This window comes from Cherax quadricarinatus, chromosome 80, assembly GCF_038502225.1.
Source record: "Cherax quadricarinatus isolate ZL_2023a chromosome 80, ASM3850222v1, whole genome shotgun sequence".
Classification (NCBI taxonomy): Eukaryota; Metazoa; Arthropoda; class Malacostraca; order Decapoda; family Parastacidae; genus Cherax; species Cherax quadricarinatus.
The window spans coordinates 9,189,904-9,214,033 of NC_091371.1; the positions used below are offsets into that span (position 1 = coordinate 9,189,904).

A 24,130-nucleotide genomic window follows, 5' to 3' on the forward strand; every position below is an offset into this window, starting at 1 on the left:
CAGTTTACTTCTGTGGAGTTCTGGTGTTGCATCTAGTGATTTATAAGTGCAAGTCTCCGTGTAGTGATTTAGAAAATCGACAAGTTGGAAGACTGAGACACTCGTGCAACATCTGGAAATCTTTACTGAGGAAACGTTTCGCCAGCCAGTGGCTTCTTTAGTTCAACTCAGAGTAAAACGGTGAAAGATGAGGAGAATGAAGTAATCAGTCCACCAGTCTTCAGAAAAGTACTTTTCTCTCACTACCAGAATCCTCGTGTGTTTCTTGTGTCCAGCAACACAAAGTTGATGAGCGAGATCCTTTTTCCTGAGTGATTCAATTATTATTATTATTATTATTATTATTATTATTATTATTATTATTATTATTATTATTATTATTATTATTATTATTATTATTATTATTATTCCTTCTGCCAAAATGTACCCGTGACAAAAGAATCTGTCATCCAGGGTTCTCCCCACTCTTGATAATTATTATCCATAGCCACCCTCGGCTCCAGCAGTCCCTGGACCCATAAGTGAAGGCTGTGTTGATACCACCAACAACAACAACAACATATCTGATACAACCAGTGGATCGACGAGTAATTATCACATTTAAGTGCGGCTACACATGCATGCTTTCCTATGCATTGTGCTAATTCACTTCCTGTCTCGGGTTCTGAGCTCAAAACTGATTATAACATCTGCTACCTCGTCTCTTATACTCTCCAATTCTTGAGGCCTTTTTCCCCCTCCTCTCTGCCATACCTAAGACCAGCCATAAGTCTTTATCATGGTTTTTGAAAGACCTCAGGACCTAAAACAGTGTCTCTGGGGACGAGAATTTTTCTCAATATAAGCGTTTACTGAAGCGCTAGAACCGAAGGTCAGCCGGATCTTAATATATATGTACACTTAGCTTAATTAAGTTTCATATTTCGTGGCGAAGAGGACATTTAATATCAGCAGTGATAATGAGTGAGCTTCCGGGAGAGGTGAAGCAGGGAGGCGATAACACCACGAGGATATGATACGTGGAGCGTGTGTGTGTGTGTACACGGGAGTCACTGCTAATATTGCCCTGGGGCGTGGTCTCCGTGGAGTAATCGCCTTACCTTTTCCACCCTTATCATCCCTTTCCCATCCCCTCTTCCTAGCCCCCTCAACCCTCCTGGGACAGAGGAGCTATCGTCTTCAGGCATTCCAGTAAGAAACCAGAAGCTCCCGTTGATGATAAAGCCTTACTTTAATGACTGACGATATCCTTATTGCTCTGCTGAAGTTTCCCAGCTCAGACTGACACTGCTGAAGTCTCCCAGCTCAGACTGACACTGCAGAAGTCTCCCAGCTCAGACTGACACTGCTGAAGTCTCCCAGCTCAGACTGACACTGCAGAAGTCTTCCAGCTCAGACTGACACTGCAGAAGTCTCCCAGCTCAGACTGACACTGCAGAAGTCTCCCAGCTCAGACTGACACTGCTGAAGTCTCCCAGCTCAGACTGACACTGCAGAAGTCTTCCAGCTCAGACTGACACTACAGAAGTCTCCCAGCTCAGACTGACACTGCAGAAGTCTCCCAGCTCAGACTGACACTGCTGAAGTCTCCCAGCTCAGACTGACACTACAGAAGTCTCCCAGCTCAGACTGACACTGCAGAAGTCTCCCAGCTCAGACTGACACTGCTGAAGTCTCCCAGCTCAGACTGACACTGCAGAAGTCTCCCAGCTCAGACTGACACTGCTGAAGTCTCCCAGCTCAGACTGACACTACAGAAGTCTTCCAGCTCAGACTGACACTGCAGAAGTCTTCCAGCTCAGACTGACACTGCAGAAGTCTCCCAGCTCAGACTGACACTGCAGAAGTCTCCCAGCTCAGACTGACACTGCTGAAGTCTCCCAGCTCAGACTGACACTGCAGAAGTCTCCCAGCTCAGACTGACACTGCTGAAGTCTCCCAGCTCAGACTGACACTACAGAAGTCTTCCAGCTCAGACTGACACTGCAGAAGTCTTCCAGCTCAGACTGACACTGCAGAAGTCTCCCAGCTCAGACTGACACTGCAGAAGTCTCCCAGCTCAGACTGACACTGCAGAAGTCTCCCAGCTCAGACTGACACTGCAGAAGTCTCCCAGCTCAGACTGACGCGTCACAACACTATGGAACACACACTGCCTGCTGGAATACGGTTTATGTAACCACTGAGTAAGTTTTATAAACCCGGGTGACAGCACAACTACTGTGGCACTCAATTATTCTTTAAAAAAAATACAGAAGTCTCTTGCCTTCAGCTGATGGCACCCAGGTGTCACAGGCAAGCTGGTGGCAGCGTGTGGCACTGATGGCACCCAGGTGTCACAGGCAAGCTGGTGGCAGCGTGTGGCACTGATGGCACCCAGGTGTCACAGGCAAGCTGGTGGCAGCGTGTGGCACTGATGGCACCCAGGTGTCACAGGCAAGCTGGTGGCAGCGTGTGGCACTGATGGCACCCAGGTGTCACAGGCAAGCTGGTGGCAGCGTGTGGCACTGATGGCACCCAGGTGTCACAGGCAAGCTGGTGGCAGCGTGTGGCACTGATGGCACCCAGGTGTCACAGGCAAGCTGGTGGCAGCGTGTGGCACTGATGGCACCCACGTAAACAGAACGTGACCAAGCAACATCCTCTCAGACTTTTCTCTTTTTTTTACAAGCTAAGAGCTAGTCTTCCTCAGCTCACTGTACAAGAACTGTTCTCCTACCTCAGTTCACTGTACAAGAACTGTTCTCCTACCTCAGTTCACTGTACAAGAACTGTTCTCCTACCTCAGTTCACTGTACAAGAACTGTTCTCCTACCTCAGTTCACTGTACAAGAACTGTTTTTCTACCTCAGTTCACTGTACAAGAACTGTTCTTCTACCTCAGTTCACTGTACAAGAACTGTTCTTCTACCTCAGTTCACTGTACAAGAACTGTTCTTCTACCTCAGCTCACTGTACAAGAACTGTTCTCCTACCTCAGTTCACTGTACAAGAACTGTTCTCCTACCTCAGTTCACTGTACAAGAACTGTTCTTCTACCTCAGTTCACTGTACAAGAACTGTTCTCCTACCTCAGTTCACTGTACAAGAACTGTTCTTCTACCTCAGTTCACTGTACAAGAACTGTTCTCCTACCTCAGTTCACTGTACAAGAACTGTTCTTCTACCTCAGTTCACTGTACAAGAACTGTTCTCCTACCTCAGCTCACTGTACAAGAACTGTTCTCCTACCTCAGCTCACTGTACAAGAACTGTTCTCCTACCTCAGTTCACTGTACAAGAACTGTTCTCCTACCTCAGCTCACTGTACGAGAACTGTTCTCCTACCTCAGCTCACTGTACAAGAACTGTTCTCCTACCTCAGCTCACTGTACAAGAACTGTTCTCCTACCTCAGTTCACTGTACAAGAACTGTTCTCCTACCTCAGTTCACTGTACAAGAACTGTTCTCCTACCTCAGTTCACTGTACAAGAACTGTTCTCCTACCTCAGTTCACTGTACAAGAACTGTTCTCCTACCTCAGTTCACTGTACAAGAACTGTTCTCCTACCTCAGTTCACTGTACAAGAACTGTTCTCCTACCTCAGTTCACTGTACAAGAACTGTTCTCCTACCTCAGTTCACTGTACAAGAACTGTTCTCCTACCTCAGTTCACTGTACAAGAACTGTTCTCCTACCTCAGTTCACTGTACAAGAACTGTTCTCCTACCTCAGTTCACTGTACAAGAACTGTTCTCCTACCTCAGCTCACTGTACAAGAACTGTTCTTCTACCTCAGCTCACTGTACAAGAACTGTTCTTCTACCTCAGTTCACTGTACAAGAACTGTTCTTCTACCTCAGTTCACTGTACAAGAACTGTTCTTCTACCTCAGTTCACTGTACAAGAACTGTTCTTCTACCTCAGCTCACTGTACAAGAACTGTTCTTCTACCTCAGTTCACTGTACAAGCTAAACATTGTTCTACCCCAGTAGATTGTATAACCTAAAAGTTATTCCATCATTTCGTTCCACAAACTTAACTTACAATATTTCCAAGGTCTGGCTCTGGCAATACTCGTATTTACAATATTTCCAAGGTCTGGCTCTGGCAATACTCGTATTTACAATATTTCCAAGGTCTGGCTCTGGCAATACTCGTATTTACAATAAGGTATAGTGACCCTGAAGAACAAACCGGTCAATTAAACCTCATTATATTACCTGGTTTATACCAGTGGAACAACAGAAGTGTTCCTCAGTGTGATGTTCCTTGTCTGTGGAACACTGCATACTTGTTACCCAGTTATGTAAGATTCCTAGTCGCTAGTTCCTCAGTGATCTTAACTTCCTAGTTATTGCAGTTTCACTCAGTGATTTTAACTTCCTAGTTATTGCAGTTTCACTCAGTGATTTTAACTTCCTAGTTATTGCAGTTTCACTCAGTGATTTTAACTTCCTAGTTATTGCAGTTTCACTCTGGTACAGTAGTTGTTAATGCTCCTGAGTAGCCTCCTAGTTTTTAGTACCTAATCGTCTAGTCAGGACTAGACTAGACGAGGTGGCCATGTCTCGCGATTGGAGAAAAAATTCTTGGAATTAATAACCACGGAAAGTTATTACGGAGGATTAACCTGGATTAATAACCCCCTTGGGTTATTAATCCAGGATAATCCAATAAGGTTAATCCTTGTGGTATTTCTGTTGAGATTATTCCATTATCTACCTTAGAATGTGGCTTAGAACAGATCTGTTAATGTTATGTGAACATTGGCTAGTTTATTGTTCACACCATATCCATCCTGTGGATGGTAGTTCAAGAATATATGCATAAATGAAAGCCAATAGGATTCAGACAGACCACGGAACGGTTGGGATTCGAACCCACAGCGAGTGAAATTTCCAGGCCAGTACGAAAGAGTTGCAGAAGTACATCTATGCAATGCTTCTCCGGAGATGATTGAAACTCTCTACTTCGATCCAAGGAACTGGAGCTACTCTCATCTTCCTTCGATCAAACTTGATAATATCCTATATCAACGCCCTCCCCCCATCTACTCTCAAGTGCTGTATGACCCCTACGCGTTTAGCGATTACCCATTAATGTGATTGAGAACCTAATCGGATTCCAGACACACATCTTACGACCGTCTGGACAAGAACTGCAGCCATTAAATCTTTCGTAAATTATATTTCTCAACACTATAATATCCTCTCTCTCTCTCTCTCTCTCTCTCTCTCTCTCTCTCTCTCTCTCTCTCTCTCTCTCTCTCTTCCTATAATTATGAGCAGTATAATTTTATTCCCTTGTATATTCACATTAATAATAAAGTTTGACCCAAAGACTACGACTTTATTCTCTTCTGTCTTTTAGTTCATATATCATTGAACCCCTGTAGTGTAAAGTTATGAACTCTTTTCAGTAAAGAGGTTTAAGATGTCTTCATTATAGAGATTGGAGATCCCTTTAGTACAGAGGTTAAGACCATAAGCATAGAGGTTAGGGCCCCACAGTACATATTAAGACCCCCCTCAGTATAGAGGGTGGAAACTACCTCTGTACAAAAGTTAGGACTAGAGATGTATCGGAAGTGAAACTTTAGATATCCTCGGATGCGAATGTGTATGAGGATGTCTTACTTATTTTGCGGATGCGGGCGCGGATGCGAATGTTAGAAATTGCGCGGATGTTCCACGGATGCGGATGCGGATGCGGATATCCGATACATCACTAGTTAGGACCCCATCAGTGTAGAAGTTACTAACCAAGACACATATTATGTTTTCTAAAAAACGAATTTGAGATATATATATATATATATATATATATATATATATATATATATATATATATATATATATATATATATATATATATATATATACAGAGATTCTAGAGAGCTAGGAAGATTCTGCAGGAAGTCGGTGTATCCCCGAGGTCAAGTCAGTCACCTGGATCTTTAAGGTTACACCAGATCTTCTAGTCTTTGAAGTATTAGCACTGTGCCTTGACTTAGCCGCTGGTTGATACAGGCTTAATAACTACCCATCTTCCTTATTATTTGTGTATGTATGGTCTATGTACATACATTATTTAAAACTCTTTCGAGCCGTGCATGCCCCACTACCAGTATTTTCACTAAAATTGTTTTGCTAAACACGAATTAATGAGCACCTTAACCCTTCATTCACACACACACACACACACACACACACACACACACACACACACACACACACACACACACACACACACACACATACACACACACATAACCCTTCATACTCTCATCTAAACGATCCTTACACACATATACATACACTCCTACACACACCCATTCATACTCTCATACACCCATACTTACTCACTTTCACCTACTTTCACACCCATTCGTACCTCTTCACATTTCCATAGCCACTCACGATCACCCCTACTTCTATACATACCCACACCATCCCTGCGCATTAATAGCCTCAACTAGATTAACTAGCTAATAGATTAAACTCTTGGATAGCGTAGTATAGATGTATGTAACGTCACTGTGTATGTTCTGGTGTAGAAAGTTGAGTGTGTTGTTTTGGTCTCTCTTTAGCGTTTATCTGTGTCTGTTGTCATCTGGTGTATTGGCTTGAGTACCAGTGGATTTTCTGTTGAATTTCTAATGAGATGTGGATGATATATTGTGTCTAGTTTTCTTCATTATTCATCGTTATCCTCTTCATCAGAATCGTTAACAACCATCCGCCCCCTACCACCACCACTGAGACTCCCTTAGACACACCCACTGATACCAGTGTTACCACTAGTACATCCTGCCACCTCTGAAACACCACTGTAACAAGCCCACAGCTAACATTATCACCACCACCTCCTCTACCAGCACCACCCCAACCCACCTACCACCATTACCTCAAAACTATAACCACCACCACCACTACTACTTCTACTACTACTACTACTACTACTACTACTACTACTACTACTACTACTACTACTACTACTACTACTACTACTACTACTACTACTACTGCTGCTACTACCATCGCACCGCCAGCTGCAACGTCCAGGTATGTAACGTCACTCCAAATATTACATTTGCAGCTCTCCCCTGCTTTCTTTCTCCCCAGAATGTAAACTCTTAAGTTCTATCACGAAGAGCTTTTAAAGAGCTAGCTTCTTTGACAGCTTCACTCTCAGTACTAGCTCTCATTAACTTCTCTATCCCATCAATTCCCATCCAAACTACAGCAACAACGTCATCAACTTGCATCAACTATTCCACGGCATCAACACTTCCATCATCATAGGTGTATCCCTCTCCCTCTTAACACCCCACCACCACCGCCACCACCACCAACTCTCCCTCACCCTCCTCCCACCTTCAACAGCTTCCGGTTAAGCTTCAAGAGAAAGCCTACGGAGCCCAAGAGAGAGCGCGTCGAACATAGGGATTCTCTCAGCAACGCTATACCAGCCAAGATTATCCGGGCCACCTCAGTCAAACCACACACACTCAGTCCCAGGTGGAATGAGAAGTTCAGACTGTGAGTACCTTATTCTGCCTTTATTAACCATACTACACTCAGGCTTTATTGACCACCCTACACTCAGGCTTTATTGAGCACCCTACACTCAGGCTTTATTGACCATCCTACACTCAGGCTTTATTGACCACCCTACACTCAGGCTTTATTGACCATCCTACACTCAGGCTTTATTGAGCACCCTACACTCAGGCTTTGTTGACCACCCTACACTCAGGCTTTATTGACCACCCTACACTCAGGCTTTATTGACCACCCTACGCTCAGGCTTTATTGACCACCCTACACTCAGGCTTTATTGACCACCCTACACTCAGGCTTTATTGACCACCCTACACTCAGGCTTTATTGATCACCCTACACTCAGGCTTTATTGACCACCCTACACTCAGGCTTTATTGACCACCCTACACTCAGGCTTTATTGACCACCCTACACTCAGGCTTTATTGACCACCCTACACTCAGGCTTTATTGACCACCCTACACTCAGGCTTTATTGACCACCCTATTCTGCCCCATTGAGTTTCCTACACTCAGTTTTTAGTGACTATCCAATGCTGTTGGTGCTAGCGGCCTGCAGGCTGTAAGTGTACAAAGACACAGACAGACGAACATGCGAATGCAGAGTTTTACAGACAGATAAGTCGATAGACAATAGACACGAGGGTATGTAGTTTGATAGATTAATATTAAAGTATGGTAGCACCATTGGCTCATACCTGAGGTGTAGGGTAATTTGCCCACGAGTACCCTGCCATCACCTAGCGTGTAACTGACCTTAGGTAGGAGGACAGTTCCTAGCATGTAACTGACCTTAGCCAGGATGACAGCTCCTAGCATGTAATTGACCTTAGGCAGGATGACAGCTCCTAGCATGTAAAGTCTAGGATTTAAATCAAGCAAGTTTAAGTATAAACAGGAGATATACGTACAACTAGACAGATTAATACCGAGGTAAAGACATAGGCTTAAGAGCTTTATATATATATATATATATATTTATATATATATATATATATATATATATATATATATATATATATATATATATATATATATATATATATATATATATATATATATATATATATATATATATATATATATATATATATATATATGTGAGCCAGTATTAATTTCCTTTTATCTTCTCTCCTCAGAGACATCGATGACATCAACTACGACATCCTTCACTTGGATATATGGTGAGTACATCCATGGTCTTGATACCGGAGTACACTGGAAAGACAGACAGCCGAGGTGGACATAAGAGTCCACACGGAAGCTGTCGCCTGTGAAGATCTATCTACCAGAGTCTAGACTGAAGATTCTCGTATATTATCCAGGTGTTTGGGACAAGGATAGTATAGGAGACTGACTGTTATTTCCTGTAATCAGTAATGAAGTTAGATTTATGTACTTTTTTCCACAAATTGATTGGGTATATTTACCTAAAATGAACTTTCGAGTTGACTGTAAGAATTCTTTGCAACTGTTATGTTATATTCTAGCTTGGCTGTTGGATACAGCAGCCTCAGTAATGAGACAAACATAGTTGCAAAGAAAGCCTTTATTGCGACGACGTTTCACTGTGTATAGAGCGAAACGTAGTCACAATTAAGGTATATACAGAGCTAAACATTATTCCAATGGTGCTCTCTTCATTACTGTGTGATCTCGTGGCCAGGACCGCAATTTTATCTATACGACTAGATATAATAATGATACACAATCCCGACAGGTTGACAAGTAAGCCACATGTGTAACAGTTAGATAACTTTAATCTGGAATAAAGTTAAATAACTTTGGCTTATGTGTCTGGCTTATCATATCTGCCGACCGTTCGGTATCCTTGGAGGGACCGGATTCCCCGTATATTTCCTCACTGTTCGATGTCTTGGGGTCTCCCGACAGGGACCACGATGATGAGTCCAGCGTATTCGAAGTGGTCAGTAAACTGAACGAGGTGAAGGGAGTGAAAGGGCTGGGTCGTTTCTTCAAACAAATCGCGCAGTCTGCCAGAGCGGGAGGTGGACAGGATGACTTCCTGGGATGTGTGAATATACCGCTGCAGGTATGTGGCGGTGGATGGGTGGGTGTGGGTAGGTGGTTGTGTGTGTACTCACCTGTTTGTAGTTGCAGGAGTCGATTCATAGCTCCTGGCCCCGCCTCTTTACTGATGGCTACTAGGTCCTCTCCCTTCTCCATGAGCTTTATCAAACCTCGTCTTAAAACTGTGTATATGATTCTCTCTCTCTCTCTCTCTCTCTCTCTCTCTCTCTCTCTCTCTCTCTCTCTCTCTCTCTCTCTCTCTCTCTCTCTCTCTCTATCTATCTATCTATCTATCTATCTATCTATCTATCTCTCTCGCTCTCCCCACCATTATTTCTTCCTGTCAATTGCCCTGTTATTTCCCACCATACTTTCATTTTTCTCTACCGTCCTCCCTCATTTTCCTATCACCCTCTTACCATTTTACATTCTCCCTCATTCACTCTTAACATTCTCCCTCATTCATTCTTAACATTCTCCCTCATTCATTCTTATCATTCTCCCTCATTCACTCTTAACATTCTCCCTCATTCACTCTTAACATTCTCCCTCATTCTACCAACACACTCTACCACTCTCCCCACACTCACTCTCCCCACCCACACTCTCCCCACCCACACTCTCCCCACCCACACTCTCCCCACCCTCGACAGCTGTTACTGATTGTCTTCCTGTCATATCTAAACTCTATTCAAAACATGTCAGAACTTTACAACGAGCGAGTACAACACAGAGTTCCACCTTTGTTGTCCTCTGTACATGTACTCAACTAGCTTGTACTCTCCTACATGTGATGGAAGGGTTGAATACCAGCTCCTGGATCTGCGTCCCATCATTTCCTCGACTACTGTCGAACATAGTTGATTTTCTGATAGGTGAGAAAATTATTAATTTAAACATGTTAAAATTAACATGCTAGATTTAACATGATAGATTTAACATGCTACATATAACATGCTACATATAACATGCTAGATTTAACATGCTAAATTTAACATGCTAGATTTAACATGCTAGATTTAGCATGTTAGATTTAACATGCTAAATTTAACATGCTAGACTGAACATGCTAGATTTAACATGCTAGATTTAACCTGTTAGATTTAACATGCTTAATTTAACATGGTAGAATAAACATGCTAGATTTAACCTGTTAGATTTAACATGCTTAATTTAACATGATAGAATAAACATGCTAGATTTAACTTGTTAGATTTAACATGCTAGATTTAACATGCTAGGTTTAACATGCTAGATTTAACATGCTAAATTTAGCATGCTAGATTTAACATGTTAAATTTAGCATGTTAGATTTCACGTATCGTTACAGAGCAGGGCACTAATGTACTGTGGCACTGACTGGGGCACTGGTAGGCATGGCACTAATGAGTTGTGGCATCTCAGGACATGCCCAGCACGGGAGTGGATAGATGGTACCCGCTGGAGGGTCGATCACACCGCTCCAACATCCAGGGTCAGATCAACCTGAAGATGTGGCTGTCGACCCGTGAGGATAGGTGAGTGGGGAGTCCTGGAGTCCTGGATGGGTGAGTGGGAGTCATGGATGGGTGAGTGGGAGCCCTGGTTAGGTGAGTGGAAATCTTGGATGGGTGAGTGGGAATACTGGATGGGTGAGTGGGAGGCCTGGATGGGTGAGTGGAAGTCCTGGCTGGGTGAGTGGGAGTCTTGGATGGGTGAGTGGGAGTATTGGATAGGTGGGTGGGAGTCCTGGATGAGTGAGTGGGAGTCCTGGATGGGTGAGTGGGAGTCCTGGATGGGCGAGTGGGAGTCATGGATGGGTGAGTGGGAGTACTGGATGGGTGAATGGGAGCCCTGGTTAGGGAAGTAGAAGTCTTGGATGGGTGAGTGGGAATACTGGATGGATGAGTGGGAGGCCTGGATGGGTGAGTGGGAGTACTGGATGGGTGAGTGGGAGTCCTGGATGAGTGAGTGGGAGTCCTGGATGGGTGAGTGGGAGTCTTGGATGGGTGAGTGGGAGTACTGGATGGGTGGGTGGGAGTCCTGGATGAGTGAGTGGGAGTCCTGGATGGGTGAGTGGGAATCCTGTATTGTTGAGTGGGAGTCCTGAATGGGTGAGTGGGAGTCAAGGACAGGTGAGTAAGAATCCAGGACAAGTAATTACAGAGCCAGGACAGGTAATTATAGAGCCAGGACAGGTAATTATAGAGCCAGGATAGGTGATTTAGGATGATTAAAACGTAATTATAAATTATTATGTATAATTTAACTGTAATTATCTAATGTAATATATTAGTAGATGCTACTGACTGATTATATATAGATCTCTCTCTCTCTCTCTCTCTCTCTCTCTCTCTCTCTCTCTCTCTCTCTCTCTCTCTCTCTCTATCTATCTATCTATCTCTCTCTGGTATTCTTCCTAACTCCCTTTCGATTTCTTATGCTCTATTCTGCACTCTCCTTAGCCCACCCTCACTCTCCTTCCTTCACCCTCCCTGACCTTCAATACTCTCCCTCTCTTATTTTCCCTCTTCTTCTTTCTCTCTCCCTGACCTTCTCTCACTCTCCCTGGCCTTCTCTCACTCTCCCTGGCCGTCCCTCACTCTCCCTGGCCATCCCTCACTCTCCCTGGCCATCCCTCACTCTCCCTGGCCGTCCCTCACTCTCCCTGGCCGTCCCTCACTCTCCCTACATCTTTCCTCAGGGGGACGTCTGAGGACGAGGTATGGGCCGAGGTTCGTCAACACGACCAGATCATTACCACCTTCCTCCTGCACGAGCTTACCAAGTTTAAGGTGGGTCACCTGGTTCACTTGGGTCACCTGGGTCACCTGGGTCACCTGGTTCACTTGGGTCACCTGTGTTAAGTGGATCATCAGCTTCGCCTTGAGAAGCTTCCATCAACTCACCTTTCTCCATAATCTTACCTGAGTCAATTTTCATAAAAAATAGTTTTGATTTTAATATAAATAATGGTTTAGGATTATAAATTAGATTCATTTATAATTAATAAAATTTGGGAAGAATTAAAGCTATGTTGGATAAGTCCTTGACCAACTCACCCGCATCATCATTAAGGAACGGGTGAGGTGTCGGATGTTGACTGTGAGGTGTTATCTCGACCTTTTAAGACTTTTCGTTCTATTATTTCTACAGTTCCCTGATAATGTGAGAAACCACGAAAGCGGCTAGAAGGTCACTATTTTTCACAGTGGTTGTTTTGCATATCGCAAAATCACTTGTTTACTGTGATTTTACTACACGATCTTACCTATACCGCCACTTACCACTGCATGTGTGTGTGGGGAGGGAGACAGATCATCCTGAGAGATGGTAATTCCTAAATGATAGTAACTGCAGCTCTGCTGGTAGGAAACCTTTGAAGCTGTCGTAGCTGATGAACATTTAATGGAATATTAATCATGTTCCTACAATTTATCATTTAGAATAGTGTAGCAGCACACTGCTGGTGTTCCCACAATGTAACTATCATATAGAATAGTGTAGCAACACACTGCTGGTGTTCCCACAATGTAACTATCATATAGAATAGTGTAGCAACACTGCTGGTGTTCCCACAATGTAACTATCATATAGAATAGTGTAGTAACACACTGCTGGTGTTCCCACAATGTAACTATCATATAGAATAGTGTAGTAACACACTCCTGGTGTTCCCACAATGTAACTATCATATAGAATAGTGTAGTAACACACTGCTGGTGTTCCCACAATGTAACTATCATATAGAATAGTGTAGCAACACACTGCTGGTGTTCCCACAATGTAACTATCATATAGAATAGTGTAGCAACACACTGCTGGTGTTCCCACAATGTAACTATCATATAGAATAGTGTAGTAACACACTGCTGGTGTTCCCACAATGTAACTATCATATAGAATAGTGTAGTAACACACTGCTGGTGTTCCCACAATGTAACTATCATACAGAATAGTGTAGCAACACTGCTGGTGTTCCCACAATGTAACTATCATATAGAATAGTGTAGCAACACACTGCTGGTGTTCCCACAATGTAACTATCATATAGAATAGTGTAGCAACACACTGCTGGTGTTCCCACAATGTAACTATCATATAGAATAGTGTAGCAACACACTGCTGGTGTTCCCACAATGTAACTATCATATAGAATAGTGTAGCAACACACTGTTGGTGTTCCCACAATGTAACTATCATACAGAATAGTGTAGCAATACACTGCTGGTGTTCCCACAATGTAACTATCATACAGAATAGTGTAGCAACACACTGCTGGTGTTCCCACAATGTAACTATCATACAGAATAGTGTAGCAACACTGCTGGTGTTCCCACAATGTAACTATCATATAGAATAGTGTAGCAACACACTGCTGGTGTTCCCACAATGTAACTATCATATAGAATAGTGTAGCAACACTGCTGGTGTTCCCACAATGTAACTATCATATAGAATAGTGTAGCAACACACTGCTGGTGTTCCCACAATGTAACTATCATATAGAATAGTGTAGCAACACACTGCTGGTATTCCCACAATGTAACTATCATACAGAATAGTGTAGCAACACACTGCTGGTGTTCCCACAATGTAACTATCATACAGAATAGTGTAGCAACACTGCTGGTGTTCCCACAATGTAACTATCATATAGAATAGTGTAGCAACACACTGCTGGTGTTCCCACAATGTAACTATCATATAGAATAGTGTAGCAACACTGCAGGTGTTCCCACAATGTAACTATCATATAGAATAGTGTAGCAACACACTGCTGGTGTTCCCACAATGTAACTATCATATAGAATAGTGTAGCAACACTGCTGGTGTTCCCACAATGTAACTATCATATAGAATAGTGTAGCAAGACACTGCTGGTGTTCCCACAATGTAACTATCATATAGAATAGTGTAGCAACACACTGCTGGTATTCCCACAATGTAACTATCATATAGAATAGTGTAGCAACACACTGCTGGTGTACCCACAATGTAACTATCATATAGAATAGTGTAGCAACACACTGCTGGTGTTCCCACAATGTAACTATCATATAGAATAGTGTAGCAACACACTGCTGGTGTTCCCACAATGTAACTATCATATAGAATAGAGTAGCAACACACTGCTGGTGTTCCCACAATGTAACTATCATATAGAATAGTGTAGCAACACACTGCTGGTGTTCCCACAATGTAACTATCATATAGAATAGTGTAGCAACACACTGCTGGTGTTTCCACAATGTAACTATCATATAGAATAGAGTAGCAACACACTGCTGGTGTTCCCACAATGTAACTATCATATAGAATAGTGTAGCAACACACTGCTGGTGTTCCCACAATGTAACTATCATATAGAATAGAGTAGCAACACTGCTGGTGTTCCCATAATGTAACTATCATATAGAATAGTGTAGCAACACACTGCTGGTGTTCCCACAATGTAACTATCATATAGAATAGTGTAGCAACACACTGCTGGTGTTCCCACAATGTAACTATCATATAGAATAGTGTAGCAACATACTGCTGATGTTCCCACAATGTAACTATCATATAGAATAGTGTAGCAACACACTGCTGGTGTTCCCACAATGTAACTATCATATAGAATAGTGTAGCAACACGCTGCTGGTGTTCCCACAATGTAACTATCATACAGAATAGTGTAGCAACACACTGCTACTTCCCTATACCCATCACCCCTTACTTGTCCCACACCCCTCCCCACTCACTCCGCCACCCCCTTCACCCCAGAACCCCTCACCCCTGCGCCACCCCCTTCACCCCAGAACCCCTCACCCCTGCGCCACCCCCTTCACCCCAGAACCCCTCACCCCTGCGCCACCCCCTTCACCCCAGAACCCCTCACCCCTGCGCCACCCCCTTCACCCCAGAACCCCTCACCCCTGCGCCACCCCCTTCACCCCAGAACCCCTTACCCCTGCGCCACCCCCTTCACCCCAGAACCCCTCACCCCTGCGCCACCCCCTTCACTCCAGCACCCCTCACCCCTGCGCCACCCCCTTCACCCCCAGCACCCCCTCACCCCTGCGCCACCCCCTTCACCCCAGCACCCCTCACCCCTGCGCCACCACTTTACAAGCATGTCTTCGAGCGCCAATTAAAAGCGGTAATTAATCAGGAAGTTGGCGCCGGTAGGGAAATTCGTCAAATCGGCCCAGCGGCCGCCAACGTCACATCCACATTATGAGCTCTTGGCTAATGGCTAAGACGTATGTAGCCCCAAACGACGTCTTTCTAGAAAGCAGAAACGTCGTTTCAGAGTTCACATTGGCCACGTTTTCCCTTAGTCGCCCATGTCCGGTTAATTTTAAAAAAATTAATCGCCTTAAGATATTTCCAGTCAGGTGTGTGTGTGTGTGTGTGTGTGTGTGTGTGTGTGTGTGTGTGTGTGTGTGTGTGTGTGTGTGTGTGTGTGTGTGTGTTTGTGTGTGTGTGTGTGTGTGTGTGTGTGTGTGTGTGTGTGTGTGTGTGTGTGTGTGTGTGTTTGTGCGCGTGTGTGTGTGTGTGTGTGTGTGTGTGTGTGTTTGTGTGTGTGTGTGTGTGTGTGTGTGTGTGTGTTCACCTAGTTGTACTCGCCTAGTTGAGGTTGCAGGGGTCTATTCACAGCTCCTGGCCCCGTCGATTTACTGGTCGATACTAGGTCACTCCTCCTGCTCAATGAGCTTTATCATACCTCTTCTTAAAGCTATGCATGAATCTTGCCTCCACTACATCACTGTGTGTGTGTGTCATTACCTAGTTAGTCTTGCGGGTTTTGAGCACACCTTCCGACCCCCTTTTTCCCTCCGACTTTATCAAAAATCAGCCTTTTTTTTATTCGTGTTTTTTGTCTCCCTTAAACTGTCTTTAGTCTCTTATACATCTCCGTTATTATAATTATAATAATAATGATAATAATAATAATAATAATAATAATAATAATAATAATAATAATAATAATAATAATAGTAATAACGATAATAATAATTATAATGAAGAATTACAAAAGTTGAGTGATATCTCTACACCTCATCTGTGTTTACAGTACACTGTACATCAATGTCCTCTTGTTTACAGTACACTGTACATCAATGTTCTCTTGTTTACAGTACACTGTACATCAATGTTCTCTTGTTTACAGTACACTGTACATCAATGTCCTCTTGTTTACAGTACACTGTACATCAATGTTCTCTTGTTTACAGTACACTGTACATCACTGTTCTCTTGTTTACAGTACACTGTACATCAATGTTCTCTTGTTTACAGTACACTGTACATCAATGTCCTCTTGTTTACAGTACACTGTACATCACTGTTCTCTTGTTTACAGTACACTGTACATCAATGTTCTCTTGTTTACAGTACACTGTACATCAATGTCCTCTTGTTTACAGTACACTGTACATCACTGTTCTCTTGTTTACAGTACACTGTACATCAATGTTCTCTTGTTTACAGTACACTGTACATCACTGTTCTCTTGTTTACAGTACACTGTACATCACTGTTCTCTTGTTTACAGTACACTGTACATCACTGTTCTCTTGTTTACAGTACACTGTACATCAATGTCCACTTGATTACAGTACACTGTACATCACTGTTCTCTTGTTTACAGTACACTGTACATCACTGTTCTCTTGTATACAGTACACTGTACATCACTGTTCTCTTGTTTACAGTACACTGTACATCACTGTTCTCTTGTTTACAGTACACTGTACATCAATGTCCTCTTGTTTACAGTACACTGTACATCAATGTCCTCTTGTTTACAGTACACTGTACATCACTGTTCTCTTGTTTACAGTACACTGTACATCACTGTTCTCTTGTTTACAGTACACGGTACATCAATGTTCTCTTGTTTACAGTACACTGTACATCAATGTCCTCTTGTTTACAATACACTGTACATCACTGTTCTCTTGTTTACAGTACACTGTACATCACTGTTCTCTTGTTTACAGTACACTGTACATCAATGTTCTCTTGTTTACAGTACACTGTACATCAATGTTCTCTTGTTTACAGTACACTGTACATCACTGTTCTCTTGTTTACAGTACACTGTACATCAATGTTCTCTTGTTTACAGTACACTGTACATCACTGTTCTCTAGTTTACAGTACACTGTACATCAATGTTCTCTTGTTTACAGTACACTGTACATCAATGTTCTCTTGTTTACAGTACACTGTACATCAATGTTCTCTTGTTTACAGTACACTGTACATCAATGTTCTCTTGTTTACAGTACACTGTACATCAATGTTCTCTTGTTTACAGTACACTGTACATCAATGTTCTCTTGTTTACAGTACACTGTACATCAATGTTCTCTTGTTTACAGTACACTGTACATCAATGTTCTCTTGTTTACAGTACACTGTACATCAATGTTCTCTTGTTTACAGTACACTGTACATCAATGTTCTCTTGTTTACAGTACACTGTACATCAATGTTCTCTTGTTTACAGTACACTGTACATCAATGTTCTCTTGTTTACAGTACACTGTACATCAATGTTCTCTTGTTTACAGTACACTGTACATCAATGTTCTCTTGTTTACAGTACACTGTACATCAATGTTCTCTTGTTTACAGTACACTGTACATCAATGTTCTCTTGTTTACAGTACACTGTACATCAATGTTCTCTTGTTTACAGTACACTGTACATCAATGTTCTCTTGTTTACAGTACACTGTACATCAATGTTCTCTTGTTTACAGTACACTGTACATCAATGTTCTCTTGTTTACAGTACACTGTACATCAATGTTCTCTTGTTTACAGTACACTGTACATCAATGTCCTCTTGTTTACAGTACACTGTACATCAATGTCCTCTTGTTTACAGTACACTGTACATCAATGTTCTCTTGTTTACAGTACACTGTACATCACTGTTCTCTTGTTTACAGTACACTGTACATCAATGATCTCTTGTTTACAGTACACTGTACATCAATGTCCTCTTGTTTACAATACACTGTACATCACTGTTCTCTTGTTTACAGTACACTGTACATCAATGTTCTCTTGTTTACAGTACACTGTACATCAATGTTCTCTTGTTTACAGTACACTGTACATCAATGTTCTCTTGTTTACAGTACACTGTACATCACTGTTCTCTTGTTTACAGTACACTGTACATCAATGTTCTCTTGTTTACAGTACACTGTACATCAATGTTCTCTTGTTTACAGTACACTGTACATCAATGTTCTCTTGTTTACAGTACACTGTACATCAATGTTCTCTTGTTTACAGTACACTGTACATCAATGTTCTCTTGTTTACAGTACACTGTACATCAATGTTCTCTTGTTTACAGTACACTGTACATCAATGTTCTCTTGTTTACAGTACACTGTACATCAATGTTCTCTTGTTTACAGTACACTGTACATCAATGTTCTCTTGTTTACAGTACACTGTACATCAATGTTCTCTTGTTTACAGTACACTGTACATCAATGTTCTCTTGTTTACAGTACACTGTACATCAATGTTCTCTTGTTTACAGTACACTGTACATCAATGTTCTCTTGTTTACAGTACACTGTACATCACTGTTCTCTTGTTTACAGTACACTGTACATCAATGTTCTCTTGTTTACAGTACACTGTACATCACTGTTCTCTTGTTTACAGTACACTGTACATCAATGTTCTCTTGTTTACAGTACACTGTACATCAATGTTCTCTTGTTTACAGTACACTGTACATCACTGTTCTCTTGTTTACAGTACACTGTACATCAATGTTCTCTTGTTTACAGTACACTGTACATCACTGTTCTCTTGTTTACAGTACACTGTACATCAATGTTCTCTTGTTTACAGTACACTGTACATCAATGTTCTCTTGTTTGCAGTACACTGTACATCAGTGTTCTCTTGTTTACAGTACACTGTACATCAATGTTCTCTTGTTTACAGTACACTGTACATCAATGTTCTCTTGTTTACAGTACACTGTACATCAATGTTCTCTTGTTTACAGTACACTGTACATCAATGTTCTCTTGTTTACAGTACACTGTACATCAATGTTCTCTTGTTTACAGTACACTGTACATCAATGTTCTCTTGTTTACAGTACACTGTACATCAGTGTTCTCTTGTTTACAGTACACTGTACATCAATGTTCTCTTGTTTACAGTACACTGTACATCAATGTTCTCTTGTTTACAGTACACTGTACATCAATGTTCTCTTGTTTACAGTACACTGTACATCAATGTCCTCTTGTTTACAGTACACTGTACATCAATGTTCTCTTGTTTACAGTACACTGTACATCAATGTTCTCTTGTTTACAGTACACTGTACATCAATGTCCTCTTGTTTACAGTACACTGTACATCAATGTTCTCTTGTTTACAGTACAGTACACTGTACATCACTGTAATGTCCTCTTGTTTACAGTACACTGTACATCAATGTTCTCTTGTTTACAGTACACTGTACATCAATGTTCTTTTGTTTACAGTACACTGTACATCAATGTCCTCTTGTTTACAGTACACTGTACATCAATGTCCTCTTGTTTACAGTACACTGTACATCAATGTCCTCTTGTTTACAGTACACTGTACATCAATGTCCTCTTGTTTACAGTACACTGTACATCAATGTCCTCTTGTTTACAGTACACTGTACATCAATGTCCTCTTGTTTACAGTACACTGTACATCAATGTCCTCTTGTTTACAGTACACTGTACATCAATGTCCTCGTGTTTACACTAAGTTTCTCTTGTGCTACGTCACTGGACAATGTTACAATCCCGATAATAGTCAATAACGTAAATTCTCTTTGTATATACATGTGTATACCTTTGGTGTGTGTAATCTGGGTATATATACGACATCTCCTGGTGTGGTTGTGAAGGCTAGCAAAGGCTAGGTGGTTGTGAAGGCTAGCAAAGGCTAGGTGGTTTTGAAGGCTAGGGAATGCTAGGTGGTTGTGAAGGCTAGGAAATGCTAGGTGTTTGTGAAGGTTAGGAAATGCTAGGTGGCTGTGAAGGTTAGGAAATGCTAGGTGGCTGTGAAGGCTATGAAGGGCTAGGTGGTTGTGAAGGCTATGAAGGGCTAGGTGGTTGTGAAGGCTAGGAAGGGCTAGGTGGTTGTGAAGGCCAGGAAGAGCTAGGTGGTTGTGAAGGCTAGGAAGGGCTAGGTGGTTGTGAAGGCTAGGAAGGGCTAGGTAGTTGTGAAGGCTAGGAAGGGCTAGGTGGTTGTGAAGGCTAGTAAGGGCTAGGTAGTTGTGAAGGCTAGGAAGGGCTAGGTGGTTGTGAAGGTTAGGAAATGCTAGGTGGCTGTGAAGGTTAGGAAATGCTAGATGGCTGTGAAGGCTAGGAAATGCTAGGTGGCTGTGAAGGCTAGGAAATGCTAGGTGGCTGTGAAAGCTAGGAAGGGCTAGGTGGTTGTGAAGGCTAGGAAGGGCTAGGTGGTTGTGAAGGCTAGGAAGGGCTAGGTGGTTGTGAAGGCTAGGAAGAGCTAGGTGGTTGTGAAGGCTACTAAGGGCTAGTTGGTTGTGAAGGCTAGGAAGGGCTAGGTGGTTGTGAAGGCTAGGAAGGGCTAGGTGGTTGTGAAGGCTAGGAAGGGCTAGGTGGTTGTGAAGGCTAGGAAGGGCTAGGTGGTTGTGAAGGCTAAGAAGGGCTAGGTGGTTGTGAAGGCTAGGAAGGGCTAGGTGGTTGTGAAGGCTACGAAGGGCTAGGTGGTTGTGAAGGCTAGGAAGGGCTAGGTGGTTGTGAAGGCTAGGAAGGGCTAGGTGGTTGTGAAGGCTAGGAAGGGCTAGGTGGTTGTGAAGGCTAGGAAGGGCTAGGTGGTTGTGAAGGCTAGGAAGGGCTAGGTAGTTGTAAAGGCTAGGAAGGGCTACGTAGTTGTGAAGGCTAGGAAGGGCTAGGTGGCTGTGAAGGCTAGGAAGGGCTAGGTAGTTGTGAAGGCTAGGAAGGGCTAGGTAGTTGTGAAGGCTAGGAAGGGCTAGGTAGTTGTGAAGGCTAGGAAGGGCTAGTTAGTTGTGAAGGCTAGGAAGGGTTAGGTAGTTGTGAAGGCTAGGAAGGGCTATGTGGTTGTGAAGGCTAGGAAGGGCTAGGTAGTTGTGAAGGCTAGGAAGGGCTATGTAGTTGTGAAGGCTAGGAAGGGCTAGGTAGTTGTGAAGGCTAGGAAGGGCTAGGCGGTTTTGAAGGCTAGGAAGGGCTAGGTAGTTGTGAAGGCTAGGAAGGGCTAGGTGGTTGTGAAGGCTAGGAAGGGCTAGGTAGTTGTGAAGGCTAGGAAGGGCTAGGTGGTTGTGAAGGCTAGGAAGGGCTAGGTAGTTGTGAAGGCTAGGAAGGGCTAGGTAGTTGTGAAGGCTAGGAAGGGCTAGGTGGTTGTGAAGGCTAGGAAGGGCTAGGTAGTTGTGAAGGCTAGGAAGGGCTAGGAGGTTGTGAAGGCTAGGAAGGGCTAGGTGACTGTGAAGGCTAGGAAGGGCTAGGTGGTTGTGAAGGCTAGGAAGGGCTAGGTGGTTGTGAAGGCTAGGAAGGGCTAGGTAGTTGTGAAGGCTAGGAAGGGCTAGGTAGTTGTGAAGGCTAGGAAGGGCTATGTGGTTGCGATGACTAGGAAGGGCTAGGTAGTTGTGAAGGCTAGGAAGGGCTAGGTAGTTGTGAAGGCTAGGAAGGGCTAGGTGGTTGTGAAGGCTAGGAAGGGCTAGGTGGTTGTGAAAGCTAGGAAGGGCTAGGTAGTTGTGAAGGCTAGGAAGGGCTATGTGGTTGTGAAGGCTAGGAAGGGCTAGGTGGTTGTGAAGGCTAGGAAGGGCTAGGTAGTTGTGAAGGCTAGGAAGGGCTATGTGGTTGTGAAGGCTAGGAAGGGCTAGGTGGTTGTGAAGGCTAGGAAGGGCTAGGTGGTTGTGAAGGCTAGGAAGGGCTAGGTAGTTGTGAAGGCTAGGAAGGGCTAGGTAGTTGTGAAGGCTAGGAAGGGCTATGTAGTTGCGATGGCTAGGAAGGGCTAGGTAGTTGTGAAGGCTAGGAAGGGCTAGGTAGTTGTGAAGGCTAGGAAGGGCTATGTGGTTGTGAAGGCTAGGAAGGGCTAGTTGGTTGTGAAGGCTAGGAAGAGCTAGGTAGTTGTGAAGGCTAGGAAGGGCTAGGTGGTTGTGAAGGCTAGGAAGGGCTAGGTAGTTGTGAAGGCTAGTAAGGGCTAGGTGGTTGTGAAGGCTAGGAAGGGCTAGGTAGTTGTGAAGGCTAGGAAGGGCTAGGTGGTTGTGAAGGCTAGGAAGGGCTAGGTGGTTGTGAAGGCTAGGAAGGGCTAGGCTAACCAGGCATCAGCAGTCCTCTTTTTAAACCAGAATTTTAAACCCAGTTTGCCATTAAAATTGATGCGGTAATTACCTCTAACACAACCCAATATTCTTTATTTTTCAGCCACAGTCGAAAAAAAAGTATTGCAACCAATGGTCGTAAAGATTTTAGAGTTTTATTTTTTCCAGCGCGTTTTTTTTTTTTTAATTCTGCCAAACTGATCTTGTTCTGAATGTCGTCCGGGTAAAAAACTTGTCGTTTTTTGTGCTTTGTTTAATCTGGTAAATCTGTTCACCAATGGCTGTCTTTTAGCCCTGGTATTTATCTGTCAGTCACCATGTGCAAAAATGTGTTCCACGGATTGGTGCGAAATGAGTTTGGCGTTTTTAAAAATTAATTGAAGCGAGGTGCCGGTGTGTGTTGAGTGTGTGTTTGTATGTAGAGCAGCAGTCACACCTGTAGGGGTCGAACTGCAGCTCCTGATCCCCCTTAACATTCGGTCAACTGGGTGGGTAATGGAATCAGGTATCAACCCGATGGTAAGGAATCACGAATTCGTGTTACTGAAATCTTGCTGAGGACTTTTCACCAACACAGTAGACTTGATCATCTGTGGCCTGATATATCGCACTGGATGGGAGAAACATTGTCATTAAAGGTTCTATATGACTAAAGCTGTATCTGTATCATTCAAGTGACTGGTGAAGACAAGACAGGTCACACAGCACACAGAACCTGTGTGTTGTCTTCACTCTTATCACAAGCATCACATTGGATCCGTCCACTCTGTCGTGGGGGGTTGTGGTGACATATTGGAGTAAGAAATACACACGTTGGATGTCTCGAGGCGTGTAATTAATGTGAGTTGAGGGGAGACCCAGGAGCCTTGCCTTCGTCCAGTCTAGGTCTAACGGGAACTGAGACAAAGGCCTGAGGCTGGTGTCACACATGTGCGTGACTTGTGACGTCATAGATAGCCAAGGAGTCTATCTATAAAGGGGCTGGAATTATCTAAGTATACTACACAGGTACACAGTAACACTACTGACAACTCGACAAGCGTAGTCTATCGTGTTCCACCGTAATATATACACTAAAAACAGTGGAGTTTTCTTCCACTGCCTCTTCATGCATCATCACCTTCTCACACCCGTTTCTTTGAGGTATTGTACTGATGTCAGTAATTCTCTACAAATTTCTGAACATCTACGAGATCAAAGTGCTTCTCGAGTAGAGGAACTTCCTTTCTGCCCACAAATCT

The 24,130-nt window shown here is 43.1% G+C and overlaps 1 protein-coding gene across 2 annotated transcripts in view; it reads left to right on the top strand.

Moving 5' to 3' along the window:
* Positions 1-24,130, top strand: part of unc-13-4A (BAI1 associated protein 3) — a 435,667-nt gene that overhangs the window by 374,271 nt on the left and 37,266 nt on the right. For both annotated transcript variants that reach the window (XM_070102093.1, XM_070102094.1), the window contains exons 7-11: positions 7,371-7,526; positions 8,689-8,733; positions 9,443-9,602; positions 10,985-11,097; positions 12,264-12,354. In XM_070102093.1, coding sequence (XP_069958194.1) covers positions 7,371-7,526; positions 8,689-8,733; positions 9,443-9,602; positions 10,985-11,097; positions 12,264-12,354 — 565 coding nt within the window. The remainder of the gene's footprint in view (positions 1-7,370; positions 7,527-8,688; positions 8,734-9,442; positions 9,603-10,984; positions 11,098-12,263; positions 12,355-24,130) is intronic.